Raw genomic sequence first — 18,817 nt, 5'->3', positions numbered from 1 at the left:
ATCCTAATTTTAGAAGCATAAACCTAACTCTTACTACTTTAAATGTGAATAGATTAAATAACTCACTGAAAGGAAAAAGAGTAATAGACTGGAAAGGAAACAGAATCACATAATTTGTTGCTTAAAAGAAACACACATTTAAAAAAAGACACACACAGACTCAAAATGAGCATCTGGAACAATTTTTACTAAATATCAGATTAATCCAAAAAAGCAGGAGTTGCAATCTTGCTGTCAGACAAAGCAAAAACAAAAATTCACAATTTAGTAAGAGAAAAAGAAGGAAACTACATTATTCTGAAAGGGATCATTGACAACAACAATAAATATTAAATTATTTATTAAAATACTAGTATTAATCAATATTAAACATATATATGCTCCAAATGCCTTACCAGCTGAATTCATTAAGAAAAAAATTAACAACTACAAGAAGACATAGATAGTAATACAATAATGGAAGGAAATTTTAATGCCCTTTTTTCAGTTTGGGATGAATCAAACAAAAAGATAAACTAAAGGGGAAAGATTTAGGTTATCTTCTAAATAGGACTAATAAAGAATATGTGTGTTTATGTATATACATATATTCTATAAGAATATATATTACAACATAATATATAATATAATATGAGAATATGTAGTCTATAAGATTATTCGTCTGCATGTCTTATGGAAAGGTCCCATGATCCTTAGAGTTAAGCAACAAAACACATGATAATACCTCTTCTTTAATTCCAAGTCCACTGATACAATCATATTGATCATTTAATCAAATAGATCATTTGATTATTGATCATACAATCATTTACTCATTTTGTTCTCTTCTTTTTCATTTTTTCTTCTAAAAATATTATTTGTTACATGGAATAACTCTCTGGGAGTAAGAGGAGGGATACTGAAGGAAATTTTAAGATACCAATTTCAAAACATTTTTAAACATTACAATTTCTAAAGACTATCCAGACTATTCTTCTAATTCAATTCTGACCCCAGTTTACTGTCTATCCATAGCAACTGTCCAAGATATATGTACTGGCGGATTAACTCTGTGTATTCTCCATCTAACTGGATATAATCACCTGGACAATAGGCATTTTTCTTTTTTTTTTTTCTTCTTTTTTTTTTTGTAAATTCAAGTTTATTACTGAAGATGTTAAAGGTAAAAATTGTTTGACTAATTTTCCATGGAATGGACCTTACCCGAGACAAGATGTGTTCCATGGTCAAAAAGTGGCAGACCATGATCGTAGCCCATGTTGATGTCAAAACTACCGATGGGTACTTGCTCCACCTCTTTGGTTTTATCAAAAAGTGCAACAACCAGATCGGTAAGACGTCTTATGCCCAGCACCAACAGGTCCGTCAAATTTATAAGAAAATGGTGGAGATCATGACCCGAGAGGTGAAGACAAATGACTTGAAAGAAGTTGTCAATAAACTAATTCCAGACAGCATTGGAAAAAGACATAGAAAAGACTTGCCCATTTACTCTCTCCATAATTTATTTGTCCAAAACATCAAGATGTTCAAGAAGCCCAAATCTGAATTGGGAAAGCTAATGGAACTACATTGTGAAGGTGGTGGCTCTGGAAAACCTTTAGGAGATGAAACGGGCACAAAAGTAGTTTTGTCTAAAAACTTTTAAAGATTGAAAAAGAAAAATTTATCATTGTGGAAAAAATGAATTTATATTCTAAATTGGCTAAAATATCTCTTGGCTTGGCAAGGAGATCAAGTGTTTGTTGGTTGAGATAGTTCCCAGGTTTTTTGCTCTTATCGCGGTGATTAACTTACATTGGTTAAACTTCTTTAGGAAATAGGGAAAGTCTGTATTGATGTCTGAATTTGAATCTATTTTCAGATTTTCAAGGTCAACAGCTTACTTGAATAGGTCAGCTTTAAGTTGCTTCAATTATGCACCAAATCTTTTCATATTTTTATTCTTTCTTCTAATTTAGTATTGATTGTGATATTTGCCCTTATGATTGTCAATGGCCTAACAGTACATATTGCTGATTCATTAATCCTCCCACACAACCAGTCCTTTCTGTTAAAATACAATTTAATTTTTGTTTTCTCTACTTTTTTCTTCAGAGTTTAGTTTTAAATCCTTCTGTGTGTGACAGTTTCTCTAGTGACATGTTCAAGAATAGGCTATTCACAGGTTGCAGGAGCACTATCTGGTTGGCCAAAGAGCATATTACCTCCACACCTCAGGCTAAACAAATGATTGAGCATGTGACTATCTGATCAGTCTGATTTTGCCCAGAAGCAGAGAAGCCAAGGATGGTTGCAGTGGTCACCAAGTGTACCTTTTTTTTTCTTTTTGATGAGGCAATCAGGCTTAAATGACTTGCCCAGGGTCACACAGCTAGTAAGTGTCAAGTGTCTGAGGCCAGATTTGAACTCAGGCCCTCCTGACTCCAAGGCCGGAGCTCTATCCATTGTGACACCTAACTGCCTAGGTGCCAAGTGCACCTTTTAACACAGCATTCAGCACCTCTCTTGTTTCTTACTCTTAAACCTTGTTTTCTAATATGTCTTTGCCATCCTCCCCTATGCCTACCTCCCAATCCCCTGCAATAGATGTTGATGCATGAGCTTCAAATATATTCATTATTATCATTAGCACTTCAATATATGATGACCCAGGGTCCCATGAAATAATGTTTTTGTCGACTTTGGATATATGGTAAAATCGAGGCTGACATTTCTCTATTTGCCTTTCCAAGGCAAGTGAGTCATCTTTTCATCTAGCTATAACGTTTTTCTTCCCATTCCATTTATCTAAAGATGGATACAATTCAGTTCTCCAGTGATATATTCTGGCATCACTGGAGAAGTAACACAAATTAAGAATATGTGTCCCCTTTCTAAATACTGAAGAAGTAGATGTCACTGAAGAAGCAGAAATGTACTGCCCAGGACTGAGGGTCATGCCATGTTTTTGCATCAGGGGTTGCTATCACCAGAGAACTAACTACTAACTGATGAGCCTACTAGTGATAAGTTTCTTTGTACTTATTTAGGCTGGTTGACAAAGTCTGTTGCCAAGATTGTAGTCTATCACATTACTCTGTATAATCACTTTAAATAACTACCTCTCTCCTTTAATTATGACTTCCCTTTCTAATTTTCTTTTTGGTAATTTGGCTTACTCCTCTTTAAAAACTAAAATTAACTGATGCTTATTGAACTTATCCTCTTTAAAGAATTTGACTCTTTGATTTGATTTTTATTTATATAATTCTAATTTTTTTCTGTTATATTGATTTTTTTTGGTTTTGTTATTTTTCTTTTCATTTATGACGTTTATCTTGTATAAGAACCATTTTATTCCTCAGAGAATCTGCTTTTTCATTAAAATCCTCCACTGATTAGTTCAAGCCACTGAAGCTCAGATTTGTAGGTTTTTGTTCTTTCTCTATTAATTTTAGTTTCATTTTACTTTGCAAATGATAGATTTTCCTTTGTTTCTCTCACTGAGTTTATTATCCTCATTGACATGTCTTGCAAGTAGATCCACTTTCACTTCCAGAGTCTATGCTGCTGTTATTGAATCTGGTATCTTCTCTTTGGCTAATTTTGTTCTATAATATTTATTTATTGCATTGGAGTCTTTTTTTTTTTTTTGCTTTCATCATTTCAAACCAACATTTTTCCTTTTCTTTGATGCAATACTTAGCATTCATCTGGTCCAAGAATTTTTAACTTGAGACCCACAGATCAGTGCATACATATTCATATTTTTAAATGAATTTTAAAAACTATTTTTATATTTTGATAACTATATTTCAATATATTTGTTTTCCAATGTAATCCTATGCATTTTATTCTATGTACTTAAAATATTATTTTGAAAAGGGTTCTATAGACTTTACCAAACTGTCAAAGGGGTCTGCAACATGCACACAAAAAGTTAAGAATCTCTGATCTAGTACAATCCACTCTTTTACAAATGAGGAAACTTACATAACAGCCCATATAGTTAAATTCCTTTCATTTTAAAGAAGAGGAATCTGAGTCCTAGCAAGGTTAAGTGATTTGTCCATGGTTACACAGGTAGGAAGTGACAGAGTCAAGATTTTAACTCAGATCCTCTGACCCTAAACACGGTGCTCCTTCTCATGCATCATTGCTGTCCAGCTACAACATTATTGAAAGCCATTATCTGAAAGTTTTTTAATTGTCTATTTTCATTTACTGTAGGTGACTCAGTGGATAGAGTGCTATCCTAGGAATCAAGAAGAACTGAGTGTAAATCCTGTCTCAGATGCTTACTAATTGTGTGACTCTGGGCAAGTCACTTTAAAAAAAAAATCTGTTTGCTTCAGTTTCCTCATCTGTAAAAATGGGGATAATAATAACACCTACTTGCCAGGATTATTGTGAGGATCAAATGAGGTAATATTTGTAAAATGTTTTGTAAACCTTAAAGCGCTATATAAATGCTGTTATTATTAATTGTTGTTATTATTAATTTTCTGTTATTATTATTATTATTATCACCATCAACAATGAATTTTCTCATTCTGTGAATTAAGGGGGGCAAGACTGAAAATGTATGAACCTTACCCACTGTAGGAATAATGGTGGCTCAAACCAATGGAAGACGGAGAATTTATGTTTTGCGCAATACCCAAGTATATTCTAGAACATACCCTTCTAGACTGCCATTGTACTGGGGTCAATGGGGTAGGGATGGGGAGCAGAGGCATTGGATGCTGGGGAGGGGAGAATAGGCTATTCACAGGTTTCTGGAACACCATCTGGTGGCCAAATAGTTTACTACCTCCAACACCACAAGTTAAAAAACTGATCAATCATGTGACAGCCTGATCAATCCGACTTTGCCCGGAGCCAGAGAATCCAAGGATGGCTGCACTGGTCACTAAGTGCATCTTTAAACATGGCATCTAGCACCAATGACTGCATTCTGTTATACACAGAAGGATTTAAAACTATTAAACCTATAAAGAAAACAATAGAGAAAACAACAATCCTCATTACATATTCCTGGAATCATCCTCTCTCTATCCCAGTCATTAACTTTGCTCCTTGCTAAGCTATTGTCTGTTTTACAAAATCAGTGCTCTATCATAAATAGATATGGTTGTTTGTTTTTAATCTTTCAGCCAAAATCACAACCAGATTAAGGTCACATGACTAATTATTACTCTGAAAATACATGAAGGCAATCAATTTAAACTATTAAAAAGAATTTACAACAAATCAGATCAATCATGTAACATGCAAAAAAAAGTTCACAGCTGACAGCTTTCATATACCTACAATTAATGAGCCTCACTTTACTCCTTCTTGATTTTTTTCCCTTTTGGATAGTTCTTGAAACCAAGACAATTTACACATCAAACCATTTAAAAAAATAACATTTCTAATAATCATTTAAGTGCCTACTTTATGCTAATGACTGTTATTACTATTTTTACTATAATAAAGATGGTAATAGATTCACCAACAATTGGGTTATGCTAGCATGGATGGCTACTTCAAACCTTAGGTAGCCCAGGAACCCAAAGCTGTTGTAGAAGGCAGTAATAATGGACGTCCCCACATATAGGGTGACTGGAAAGTGCTCATAGTCCTTCATTCTATTTTCAAATAGTAGAGCCTATTTAATGAGGAAAAGATCAGGCAAAGAACAAACAAAATGTTTAAAAGGAAGGAGAGTCTTTATTTTCATACTTTCTGCTTGTTAGGAATATTGTAGCCTCTGCATCAGTCAGAGGCTAGGACTAGATAAAATAATCAATCGATCAATCAACAAACACTTATTAAGCACAATATGCCAAGTACTGTGTTAGGTGCTGGGGACAGAAAGACAAAAATGAAAGTCTCTGCCCCCAACTCCTTTGCCTCTAAGGCCCCATCTACCTCATGGATTCTCTATTATCTCTTCATATTATAGCAAGATTATCTCTCATACCCTAATGGCTGATGGTGTGTTGTGCTGAATTTATCACAGAGTATCAGAGTGACTATCCACCCTCCAAGAGTATTGCAAAGAAATCAAGGAGAAAACCTCTGCTCCCAAGGCCAAAATATTTGGAGGAAAAACACTTAATCCTTAGTTACAGTGTAAAGTTGCTAGTGTAAATACTAAGGAACATTCAACATTGAGGTGACCTAGCCTGTCTTGTCACTGTGTCAAATAGATATTTTAGGAGTGAGCTACAGAAGAGCTAGAATCTAAGGGCTTCCAAATCAACATAGACTTTATGGACAGAAGTAGAAAAGAGCAACTACAGTTATCTCTTCCACAACACGACTTTCCCCATCATGGTTTCAATATATGGTAGGTTGACATAAGAAATTAAATGGGAATCTTTGGGGAGTTTTGCAGAAGCCACAGACAACATGCAAAGGCCAGGACACGTTCGGAAACTCGAAATGCATAAAATATATGTATGTTATTTTATAATGTCAACATATTTCATCTTCTAATACAATAATAATTCAGACCTTCTCTGGCATGAAGGGAGGGTCAAAAATTTTTACGCAGATTTTCCAGATCATGGGGCCGCTGTGCCCCATAACCCCCTTGATGTGGAAGGAATGACTGTAATCACCATTGGTATAGTTTGGGCTACAGGTGTGTTGTGTTCTAGCTAATTACCAGAAAGACCAGGCCAAGAGATATGTCAACAGGTATAGCTAGCCTTAGGCAGCCAGGTGGTGCAGTGAATGGAAAGCACTGGCCTAAAGTCAGGAAGATCTGAGTTCCAATGTGACCTTACTAGCTGTGACCCTGGGCAAGTCCCTTAACTTCTGTCTCAACTTCCTCAACTATAGTAACAGGATATACTTCCCAGGGTTGTTTGAAGATTAAATGAGATATTTGTAAAGCTCTTAACACAGTGCCTGGCATATAGTAGCTACTTAATAAATGTTAATTCTCTTCCCTCCCTTTTCCTCTAAAATTCCCTGAAATTCAGAACTCCTGGCTCCTCTGCAGAAAAATACCCAATTCAAATTTTACCATGCCAATACCTTCAAATGCAAAGATAGCAGTTCAGAAGAGTATGCCTTTCAGTTTGTCACCAGAAAGAGGCTACCAGGAGCCAGTATTCCCTAAAAAAGAAAAATACATATAACTTTGAAAACTGGTTTCTGGTCCTTTTTAACCATAAAGACTTGATACACCAAAAAGGGCAAAATCGAAGTAACCTTCATTTAACAAAAATTTGTGAAATGCTTATTGCATGCAAGGCCATGAGAATTGAAACATATTTTTAAATGTCAAATTTCCTTTCCTTAAGAAGCTTACAATTCTGTTTGAGACCTCTGGAGAGAGGAAACAGTGACCAAAACATTTCAACATAGCTAGCTCTTGGCGGGTTAAATCATGAACTTTAATCTTGACCTTTCTGAAGTCCCTGCTTCCTTGTTAAGGCAGAGGGAACAAATTTGTTCAAGAGGCAAAAACTCAAAAGGCAAAAACTGTGAGTGCTGCAGGGTTGCATTCATAGGTAAGGCAACCAGCCAAATTCAGGACAGACTCAGCATCAGCACCTCTCTTTCCAAGTATATCCAAGAGAGACCATCTCTACTTCTCTGGTGACTCAGTAGGGTCCTGGTCTAAGGCACTCTGCTCACCTGGGCAAAAGAGATATGACACTGTTCTTGGGATCAACACCCAGGTTTTGTGGGTTTTGTGGGAATAACACTGACTTTCATGAACAGGTAAGTGAAGATCTCCTAAATTTGTTTCATTTGACTAAGGTGTATGTTACAAAGGTGTTGTTTTTTCTTATTTCTTTTTCTGTTGTAGAAAGGGAGAGTAGGAAAGAGCAAATAAATTTTTGCTCATTGAAAATAAAGAGAAAAAAATAGCTACAATACTAGCTAGCATTTATAGAGAAATTTAAGGTTTGCAATGAGCTTTACATATGTAAACTCATTTGATCCTTACAACAAGCCTATGAGGTAGGTGCTATTATTATCCCTATTTTGCAGATGAGGAAACAGATGGTGAGGTGACTTGCTCATGATCACATAGCTATTAAGTGTTTGAAGCAGAATTTCAATTTAGATCTTCCTGACTCCAAATCCCGTGCTCTATCTATCCATCGTACAACCTTGCTGCCTATATGCCTATGAAGACATCCCAGTACTCTGGTTGTAGAGGTCCTTGGTCCATTCAGTCCTACTACATACGTTCCTCTGGAGATGCCACTCTCAGCAATAACTTGACTTGGAAAAATGTGTACATGGGCTAAAAGGCAAGGGTTACCCCAGCTTCCTCAAAATGGATGTTCAGTAGACATCTTAAATTCAACATGTCCCAAACAGAATTCGTTGTATTTCCCCTTAAACTCTCCCTTACCCCTCCTACCTTCCCTATTACTGTAGAGGACAACATCATCCTCTCAGACCCTCAGGCTCACAACCTAGAAATCATCTTCGACTCCTCGCTATCTCTCACTCCTCCCATATCTAATTTGTTGCCAAGGTCTGTCAATTTCACCTTTGCAACATCTCTCAAATACCCCATCCCCCTTCTCTCCTCTGACATTGCCACCACTCTCGTACAGACCCTTATCACCTAATGCTTGTATGACAGAAATGGCTTGCTGGTGGGTCTACCTGCCTCCACTCTCTCCCCCTTTCAGTTTATCCTCCATTCTAAAGTGATTTTCCTAAGGTGCAGATCTGACTATCTCGCCCTGCTCCTCAATAAACTCCAGTGGCTCCCTATTGCCTCCAGGATCAAATGCAAAATCCTCTGTTTGGTCCTTCATAACCTAGCTCCCTCCTACCTTTCCAATCTTCTTACACCTTACTCTTTACCACATACTCTTTGATGCCATTACACTGGCTTCCTCACTGTTCTGAGAATAAGCCACTCCATCTCTGCTCTAGGCATTTTCTCTGGCTGTCCCCTATGCCTCCTCATGTTATGTTATGTTATGCTTCCTCATCTCTACCGATTGGTTTCTGGCTTCCTTTAAGTCCCAACTAAATCTGATCTCCTACAGGAACCCTTTCCCAACCTTTCTTAACTCTAGTCCCTTCCCTCTCTTAATTATTCCCTATTTATCCTGTATATAGCTTGGTTGTACATATTTGTTTACTTGTGTCCCCAATTTGATTATAAGTTCTCTAAGGAGGGGCAGCTAGGTGGCGCAGTGGATAGAGCACTGCCCCTGAAGTCAGGAGGACCTCAGTTCAAATGTGGCCTCAAACCAAATACTTGTCACTTACTAGCTGTGTGACCTTGGGCAAGTCACTTAACCTCAATTGCCTAAAAAAAATAAATAAAAAGAAATAAGCTTTTTGAGGGCAGGGATTATCTTTTGCTTCTTTTTGTATTTCCAGCACTTAGCACAGTGCCTGGTACATAGAAGGTGCTTAATAAATGTTTACTAACTGAATTATTGTCACAAAAGCAACCTTCCCATTTGTATAGGATCAGGGCAAGACCTGGATAATGCACTGGTAGATTGTGATCAGGCTCCCTAACATGCTGACATTGACAAACTCGGAGAAGGTGGTTAGGTTTCTGAGATTGCAGATGAACACCGAAAGTACCAAGAAGGACAGGAAGGTGAGTAGGTACACCCATAAATTTATGAAGGGCATCAGGGCCACCTTCTTGCTACCTTGGCAGTTATCTATTTCGGTTGCTCTCTCACCTAAACCAAGAGCACATGGGTGACTAAAACAGAATCAAAAGAGTGCATTCCAGTAGTAACACGTGTGATTGGGTTAGATCAGACTTTCTGTGAATCTGCTCTATAATATAGATCTTTAGGTGTCTGGGTAGGATTCAATGGAATCCTGCCTACTCCAGGTAGAGAGTGGCTTTTATAAGAGCTTCTTAACTGGGGTACCATGGACAGATTTCAGTCCATCCATAAACTTGGAGAGGAAAAAAATTATATTGTTATGATTACTAACCTTTAACTTAAATTTAGCATTTCCTTCAACTACTTAAAAACATTTTGAGAAGACTTCACCAGACTGTCAAAGGGGTTCATGACACAACAAAGATTAAGAACTCCTGGACTGGACAACTTGAGCATCATTAAACCCCAGGATTTGCAGTCCCAATCATCACCAATACGTCTCTAAGAGTGGACAGGCACCAGGATCAAACAAAAGGTATGGTGTAAATGCTTAACTGGGAGGCCTTTCCCTACTTCTGGTTAATTTGAAAGAGAGAATTCAAAGGAGAAGTCCATTTATCTCACTCCTAAAGGGCCTTCCTTACCTGGTTAACATTGCCAGCCAGAAACATAAAACACACATAGCAGAATCCCAGTTAGTCAACAATTAAGAAGCCCACTATGTACCTGAGAGGTAGAGAAGAAAAGAGGAATCATTCATTTTAAAAGAAGAGGAGAGAAAGCTTGTCACTTAAATCTTTCTGTATTTACAAAATACCTTCTCTATACTGTTACGGCAAAAATACTTTTCCAGGTACTTTGACCACACCTCTTTCCTTCTTTGTAGGAGTGGGGGGCTCTGGGTGTGAAATACTACATTTACAGACTTGGTTCATGTTTTGATTAATATTCCTGAATTGCCTTTTCCCTTTTCTCTTTTTTATCCTTTATTACAAAGGATGACTATGTGCAGAGGGGAAATGGGAGTGATAAATTCAGAAATGAAAGTTTTGTTAAAAAAATTTCAATTAAAAATTTCAATTAAAAATTAAATTTTAAGAAGTTCTTCATAAAAAGAAAAACACCAAATAATTTGGAATTATGCTTTTAAGAAGTGCCTAAAATGGGGGGGCAGCTAGGTGGCACAGTGGATAGAGCTCCAGCCTTGGAGTCAGGAGGACCTGAGTTCAAATCTGGCCTCACACACTTGACACTTACTAGCTGTGTGACCCTGGGTAAGTCACTTAACCCCTATTGCCTCACCAAAAAAAAAAATGCCTAAAATATCCATGCCATTTGGCCCACAGATTCTACTGCTGGGTGAACACCCCCAAGGTGGTCAAATATGTGATGTTCCCATATGTACCAAAATAATAATGCAGCAATTTTTGTGGTAGCAATGAACTGGAAACAAAATAAGTACCCAGCAATTAAGGAATGGCTAGATAAACTATCGAACATGATGATAATAGAATATTACTGTGCCTTAAAAATTCTTTTTTTAAAAGAATTAATTTTTTAATTTATGGAATAAAACAAGCATTTCCATAACATAGTATAATAAAAAGATGATTACACATGAAGCTACAAATCAGCTACGTACTTGCTATTCCTTTCAAATATGCAACAAAATTATCATGTAAACTTTTTTTCTTCCCTCTTCTCCCCCCTAGAGATGGTCACCATTAGACACAAATAGGGTTGTGTGTGTGTGTGTGTGTGTGTGTGTATTCCATATATATTTCTATTAATCAGTACCTTAAAAATTCTAAGAAGCATGAGGAATCTTACATGAATTAATGTGGGCTCATATAATACTAGCTAGGTCTTGATTAATGCAAATAAGAAATTTCCCCTAAAGTTCCTGCTGTATTCAGATTCACATAGCATATTTCCATTAGGCTGGAACCAATTACCATATTTTACATAATTAAAACTTCTAATAGTGCAAATCTGAATACATTTGACCACTTCAAGGGATTCATTATTTGTACTAATTGGGATCTAGTGGTAAGCAGAACTAGAAAAACAAAATAGATAGTGACTATAATAGAGTAAATAAAATAACAATTTAATGAAACAGAACATTGGGTAATTATAAAGACTAAACTTTGCCCTGATGAAGAGTTAAGAAAATTCACTTCTTTTCATTGAATCTGTGAAGATGGATGGATATGGAATGTTGCATGTAGCAATAGTCAGCTGTAGTTGAGTTGGTTTAGTTGTGTTTATTTTTTTTTAATCTTTGTTAAAGGGAAAATGTAGAAAAGTGCTGGTTTTGGAATCCTAGGCCCTGGATTCAATCCTGCCTCTGCTACTTTGTGTATCTCTGTGACTTTGGACAAGTCATTTAACTTGTCTGTGCCTCAGTTTCCTCAATTGTAAAATGAAGGAGTCAGGTCAGATGATCTATGATCCTATGAAGACTCCACATTGGGGTTGGAAAAGGGATTTAACTGTAAATGAATGTGATGTCAAAACAAAAGGCGTGAATAAAAACATTTTTTAAAATGAAAAACTATATAGGTAAGGCATGAGTAGTACTATTGTCAAGATGCTAATGATATTTCTCAACAATACACCTCACTTTAATAAATATTTATTAAATGCCTATTACCTGAAGAACATTGTACTGCATGATGAAGGAGATAGGAAATTTAGATGACACATTGCCACTGCTCTCAGAAATCTTAAAGTCTGATAGGAACATGACATAATATACAAATAATCACACTGGAAAATTATAAAAATTAAGTATATAAGAGAAGTGCAGATCAAATGCTATATAAAATCTGAGTGAAAGGCAGGTAATTATTTGCTGTTGGTAGGTAAGAAGAAGAGGATCAATGAGATCAAGGAAGATTCTTAGAGAAAGTAACATTTGAATTGGGCTTGTGTAGGAATTGGGGACTAGGTGAAGATTTCACACGAAAGGAATTGTGTGAGGAAAGGCGAGTAGAAGGGTGTGTGTTGAGTAGGGGATCAGGGGATGGTGAGTAGGGGATTAGGGGATGGTGAGTAGACCAGTTTTCAATTTGGCTGAAGTGTAGGGTACCCAAGAGGGAATAATAAAGCTAGAAAGGTAGTGTAGTACCAGGTTTTGGAGGACCTTGAATGTCAAATCAGAGGTTGAACTTTATTTGGTAGGCAACAAAGAGTCACTGAAGGGTTTTGAAGAGGGAAGGGTGGGAGGTGGTGGTGGTGGTGGTGATATAACCTTTGCATGAATATGAAGGATAGATTGAAGGGAGACACAGTACAAGGGTGGAGATAAGAAGATCTGATTGGAGGACATTTTAATAGTCCAGGTGGGAGGTAATGAGGATATGTGATAGGGAGATGGCAGTGGGATTAGAGAGGAGGGATTGGTTCAAAAGATATTTTAAAAAGAGGATAATAGATTAGTTCACATTTGTATTACATGTTATAGTTTATAAAGCACAATCCTTTTAAATAATTCTACTCATTCATTCAATAAACATGTACTAAGTCCATATACATACATACACATATGTATATACACACACACACACACCCTCAGGACATTCTTTGTCCTTCCTCAATTAGCTCAATGAGTGCCTGGCTTACTGCCTTTTTTTTCCCCATCCAATTTTTGCTCTCCTAGTAGGGGAGAGAGAGAGAGAGAGAGAAAGAGAAAGAGAGAGAGAGAGAGGGAGAGAGAGAGAGAGAAGAGACATTCCCTCAAACACCATAAATTACTAGTTCCTCAACATATCCTGTTTCTATTCTACTCTCCCCTTTTCCATCCTTACAGCAGAGATTACAACCTTGATCGTGCTATTACCCACCAATGCTCCACTTCCATGTTCATGATCTCTGAAATTTCTTTAACTGATCATAATCTTTTATCATTCCATTTTCCCCTGTACCTTACAACTTTTAACCCATTATTTATCCTCACTATGACCTGTTTTCTCTCTACCCCTCAATTCTTTACCAAGGCTAAGGACACTGCACTGGCTACACTCTCTTCCCTTTCCTGTTTTTACGCATTGGTAAACCAATTCAACTCTATGCTATCATCTACTTTCAAATTCCTTACCCCTTTGTCCAGTTTGTTTAGGGGTGTGCTAGAGCTAGTTTGTACTGGCTCTACCAACAACGTCAACTGTTAAATTTTCAGTATGAATAGGGAAATCTCCAAACACTACAGATTAGGACTTGAACTATTGTTTTGTTGATTATCTTGACTTTAGAAAGTGATGGAGAAAATATTAATGATGTAGATAAACTTTAGAGCGTGTCCTACCTGTTGTTAAACATCTACCAATAAATCCTTGAATATGCTGATCATGTCTTGCTACCTCCCCACCAAATGCCTACTTTGCATCTATTCATGTACAGATCTGAAGTAAATCACAAAATCAGGTTGATTTGGTTTACTACAAATACACGTTATCTAATCTCAGCTGGGCCCTCACTGCAGCAAGGCAATTACTCTCTAATCAATTCACTATCTCACTCTCCATCATGGCCATTTCTAACCTTTTTATCTCTCCTCAATAGCATCCCCTCTTCCTTTCCCACACTTTCTTAGCTGGAGAACCACACTGCATACATACTTTACCAAAAACACTGAAGCTATTCTCTCTCTCCTTACTTCCTTGCATAGCTCTCATATATCTTTACTATTTCCTTCACTTTGGTCTCAGAAGAAGTGGATTTTCTCTTTGCCAAAGCCAGCCCCTCTACATGCACCCTAGAGCTCATCCCTTCTGTCTTCTCCAGGAGTTTGCTCCCACTCTCATTGCCACTCTCTCATCTTCAATCTCTCCCTATCTACTGGCTCCTTCCCTGAAAACTATAGCCATGTGCCCATTGCTCCCCATTCCTTAAAAGGCCCTCACATGATCCTTTTATCCCTGCTAGCTGTTTTCCTATGTCTCCTTACCTTCTCAGCTAATCTCCTTGAGAAAGCCATTTATCCTAGTTGCTTCTTCTTCCTTTACTCTTATTGAGTTTCTAAACCCTCTATAATCAGGGTTGAAACCTCAACATTTAACTGCTCTTTCCAAAGTCACCAGTGATCTCTTAGCTGCCATCTCATTGGGTCTTTTTTCAATCCTTATCTTTTTTTTTTTTTTTTTGTTACATCTTTGCAAGATTTGACATTCTTGATCACTTTCTCCTGGATAGTCTCTCATCTCTAGGTTTTTGTGAAACTGCTTACTCTTACTTGTCTAACTGCTCCTCCTCTGTCTCCTTTGCTGATTTTTTTCATTCAGTGCACAGGATGCCCCTAATGGCCCTATCATAGTCCCTCTTCTCTTTTCCTGGATACTACCTCACTTAATGCTTTCATCAGTTTCCATGGGCAGGATTATCATGTTTATGCAGATGATCCCCAGTTCTATGACATCCAGCCCTAAACTCTCCCCTGATCTATAGTCCTGCATTACCAACTGTGTTCTGGACATCTCAGATCTGATGTACTTTTTAGCATGTACAATTCAGCATATACAATACAGCATATACAAAACAGAACTTTTTTTAATTTATGGAATAAAACAAGAATTTACATAACAGTACAATAAAAAAGATGATTGCACATGAAACTTGCAAATCTACTATGCACAACTTGCTATTCCTTTCAAATATACAACAAAATTATCATGTAAATTTCTTTCTTTCTTTCCCCCAGCCCTAGAGAAAGCTACCACTAGATACAAATAGGTAAAATATATGTAAAAGTATTCTATACACACTTTTATTTATCAATCCTTTTTCTGGATGCAGATAGCATCTTTCTTCATATGTCCCCTGTAGTTAATTTGGGTATTTATAATAGTCAAAATAACTTATTCACTCAAAGTTGTTCTTAAAACAATATTGCTGTTACTGTATACAATGTTCTTTTGGTTCTGCTCATTTTGCTCTTCATTATTTTGTGCAAGTCTTTCCATGTTTTTCTAAGATCATTTACAGCACAGGAATATTCCATCACAATCATGTACCACAACTTGTTCAGCCATTCCACAATTGATGGGTGTCCCCACAATTTCCAGTTCTTTACCACCACAAGAGAGCTCCTATAAACATTTTAGAACATGGAGGTTCTTTTCCTTTCTCCCTAATTAACTTCTGAAATAGGCCAAGTAGTATTGCTTGTCCCAAGGTATTGCTGGGACGAAGGGTATAGGTAGTTTAATAACTTTTTGGGCATAATCCCAGATTGCTCTCTAAAATGGTTGGATCAGTTTACAATTCCACCACCAATGAATTAGTGTTCCAATTTTTCCACATCCCCTCCAACATTTGTTATTTCCCCCTTCTATCATTTTAGCCAATCTGGTATGTGTAAAATGATATCTCAAGGTTGTTTTAATTTGCATTTCTCTAATCAATAATGATTTAGAACATTTTTTTCACATGATTGGAAACTCTTTTGATTTCTTCATCAGAAAACTGCTTGTTCATATCCTTTGACCATTTATGAATTGGGGAATGACTCATATTCTTATAATTTGACAAAGTTCTTTACATATTTTAGATATGAGATCTTCATCTGATAAATTGTCTATAAAAATTTCCCCTCAATTTCTGCTTTCCTTCTGATTTTGGCTATATTTGCTTTATTTATGCAAAGACCTTTTAATGTAATGTAACCAAAATTATCCATTTTACACCTAACTTTGCTCTCTATCTTTTGTTTATTCATAAATTGTTCATCCATCCATAAGTCTGATAAATAACATGTTATGTGTTCTTTTAATTTTCTTGTAAAATCTTTCTTTATATCTAGGTCATGTATCCATTTTGACCTTATTGTGATAAATGGTGTAAGATAATAGGTCTATGCCCAATTTCTGCCATACTGCTTTCCAGTTTTCCCAACAATTTTTACCAAATAATGAATTCTTATCCCCAAATCTTAAGTTTTTATACTTGTCAGATATAAGGTAATTATGTTTATTTGCTGCAGCAAATTGTATTCCATTGTTCTACCTTTCTATTTCTTAGCCAATAGCAGATAGTTTTCATAATTACTGCCTTATAATATAGTTTAAGATCTGGTACTGCTAAATATCTTTCCTTTATGTTTTTTTCATTATTTCCTTTGATATTCTTGACTTTTTGTTTTTCCAAATGAATTTTATTATTGTTTCTAATTCAATAAAAAATTAGTAATTTAATTTGGATGGCATTGAATATATGAATTAGTTTGGGTAAAATTGTCATTTTTGTTATGTGGCTCCTGCCTATCCATGAACAATTAATATTTCTCCAATTATTTAAATCTGACTTTATTTGTATAAAAAGTTTTTTAAAGTTATTTTGTTTATATGGTCCCTGGGTTTGTTTGGGCAGGTATACTTTTATTTTATTTTATTTTATACTGTCCAGAGTTATTTGAAATTGTATACTATATAGAGTTATTTAAAATTTAAATGCTATCTCTTCTTGTAGTGTTTTGTTTGTGACATATAGGAATGCTAATGATTTATGTGGATTTACTTTATATCCTGCTACTTTGCTAAAATTATTAATTGTTTCAACTAACATTTTAGTTGAATCTTTGAGATTTTCCAAATGTATCATCATATCATCTGCAAAAAGAGATTATTTTATTTTCTTATTCCTTATTCTAATTCCTTCTATTCTTTTTCTTCTCTCATAACTATGATTTCCAATACAATATTGAATAATATTGGTATTGACAGTGGGCATCTTTGTTTCACACGTGATCTTACAGGGAAGGCTTCTAGCTTATCCCCATTGCAAATAATGCTTGCTGGTGGTTTTAGAAAAAAAAATTTTTAATCAATTTAAGGAAAAATCCATTTATACCAATATTTTCAAGTGTTTTTAAAAATAAAAATGAGTATTGAACTTCATCAAATGCTTTTTCTGTGTCTATTGATATAATCATATGATTTTAAAAACTTTTATTATTGGTGTAATCAATTATGTTATGCATCCCTACATTCCTGGTATAAATCCCATTTGATTATAATGTATAATCTTTGTAATATGTTGTTGTGATCTTTTAGCTAGTATTTTATTTAGGATTGTTGCATTCATGTTTATTAATGAAATTGGCCTATAATTTTCTTTTTCTATTTTTACTCTTCCTGATTTATGTATCAGTATCATATTTGCTTCATAAAAGGAATTTGGTAGGATTCTTTCTTTACCTATTATTCCAAATAATTTCTTTAATGTTGGAATTAGTTGATCTTTAAGCATTTGATAGAATTCACTTGTAAATTCATCTGGTCCTGGTACAAAACAGAATTTTTCTATCATTATCTTTCCTCCTAAGCCATCCTTACTTTTGAACTTTTCTATCACTCTTTTTTAAAAATTTTAATTAATTTATTTTTAGTTTTCAACATTCACTTCCATAAGATTTTAAGTTTTAAATTTTCTCCACCTCCCTCCCTAACATGGCATGCAATCTGATATAGGCTCTACATATTCATTCCTATTAAGCCTATTTTCACATTAGTCATGTTGTAAAGAAGAATTAGAACCAAGAGGAGGAATCATGAGAAAGAAGAAACAAAACAAGGGGAAAAAAAGAGCAAATAGTATGCTTCGATCTGCATTTAGACTCCATAGTTCTTTCTCTGGATGTGGATAGCATTTTCCATCATGACACTTTTGAAGATATCTTATATCCTTGAATTGCTGAGAAGAGCTAAATCTATCAAAGTTAGTCATTGTACAATGTGAGCTGTTACTGGGTACAATGTTCTCCTGGTTCTGCTCACTTCACTCAGCATCAGTCTATCCAAGTCTTCCCAGGTTTTTCTGAAGTCTGTTTGCTCATCATTTCTTATAGCACAATAGTATTTCATTACATTCATATACTACAACTTGTTCAGCCATTCCCCAATTGATGGGCATCCCCTCAATTTCCAATTCTTTGCCACCACAGAAAGAGCTGCTATAAATATTTTTGTACATGTGGGTCCTTTTCCCATTTGTATGATCTTTTTAGGGTACAGTCCTAGAAGTGCTATTGCTGGTTAAAAGGGTATGCACAATTTTACAGCCCTTTGGGAAGTTTCAAATTGCTCTCCAAAATGGTTGGATCAGTTCACAACTCCACCAACACTGCATTAGTATTCCAATTTTCCCACATCTTCTCCAGCGTTTATCATTTTCCTGTTTTGTCATATTAGCCAGTCTGATAGGTGTGATGTGGTACCTTAGAGTTG

The 18,817-nt window shown here is 35.8% G+C and overlaps 1 protein-coding gene across 1 annotated transcript in view; it reads left to right on the top strand.

Annotated features, from left to right (window-relative positions):
- Positions 1-1,131: 1,131 nt before the first annotated feature.
- LOC114027686 (40S ribosomal protein S3a-like) overlaps positions 1,132-18,817 on the top strand; it is a gene marked incomplete at its 5' end in the record, with an annotated part of 34,419 nt that continues 16,733 nt past the window's right edge. The window contains 3 exon segments of the mRNA XM_027841763.1: positions 1,132-1,182; positions 1,184-1,624; positions 9,523-9,571. Coding sequence (XP_027697564.1) covers positions 1,132-1,182; positions 1,184-1,624; positions 9,523-9,571 — 541 coding nt within the window.

Source organism: Vombatus ursinus, unplaced genomic scaffold (genome assembly GCF_900497805.2).
Source record: "Vombatus ursinus unplaced genomic scaffold, bare-nosed wombat genome assembly UNPS02014863.1, whole genome shotgun sequence".
NCBI classification, from domain to species: Eukaryota; Metazoa; Chordata; class Mammalia; order Diprotodontia; family Vombatidae; genus Vombatus; species Vombatus ursinus.
This window is presented reverse-complemented; position numbering and strand designations above follow the sequence as displayed.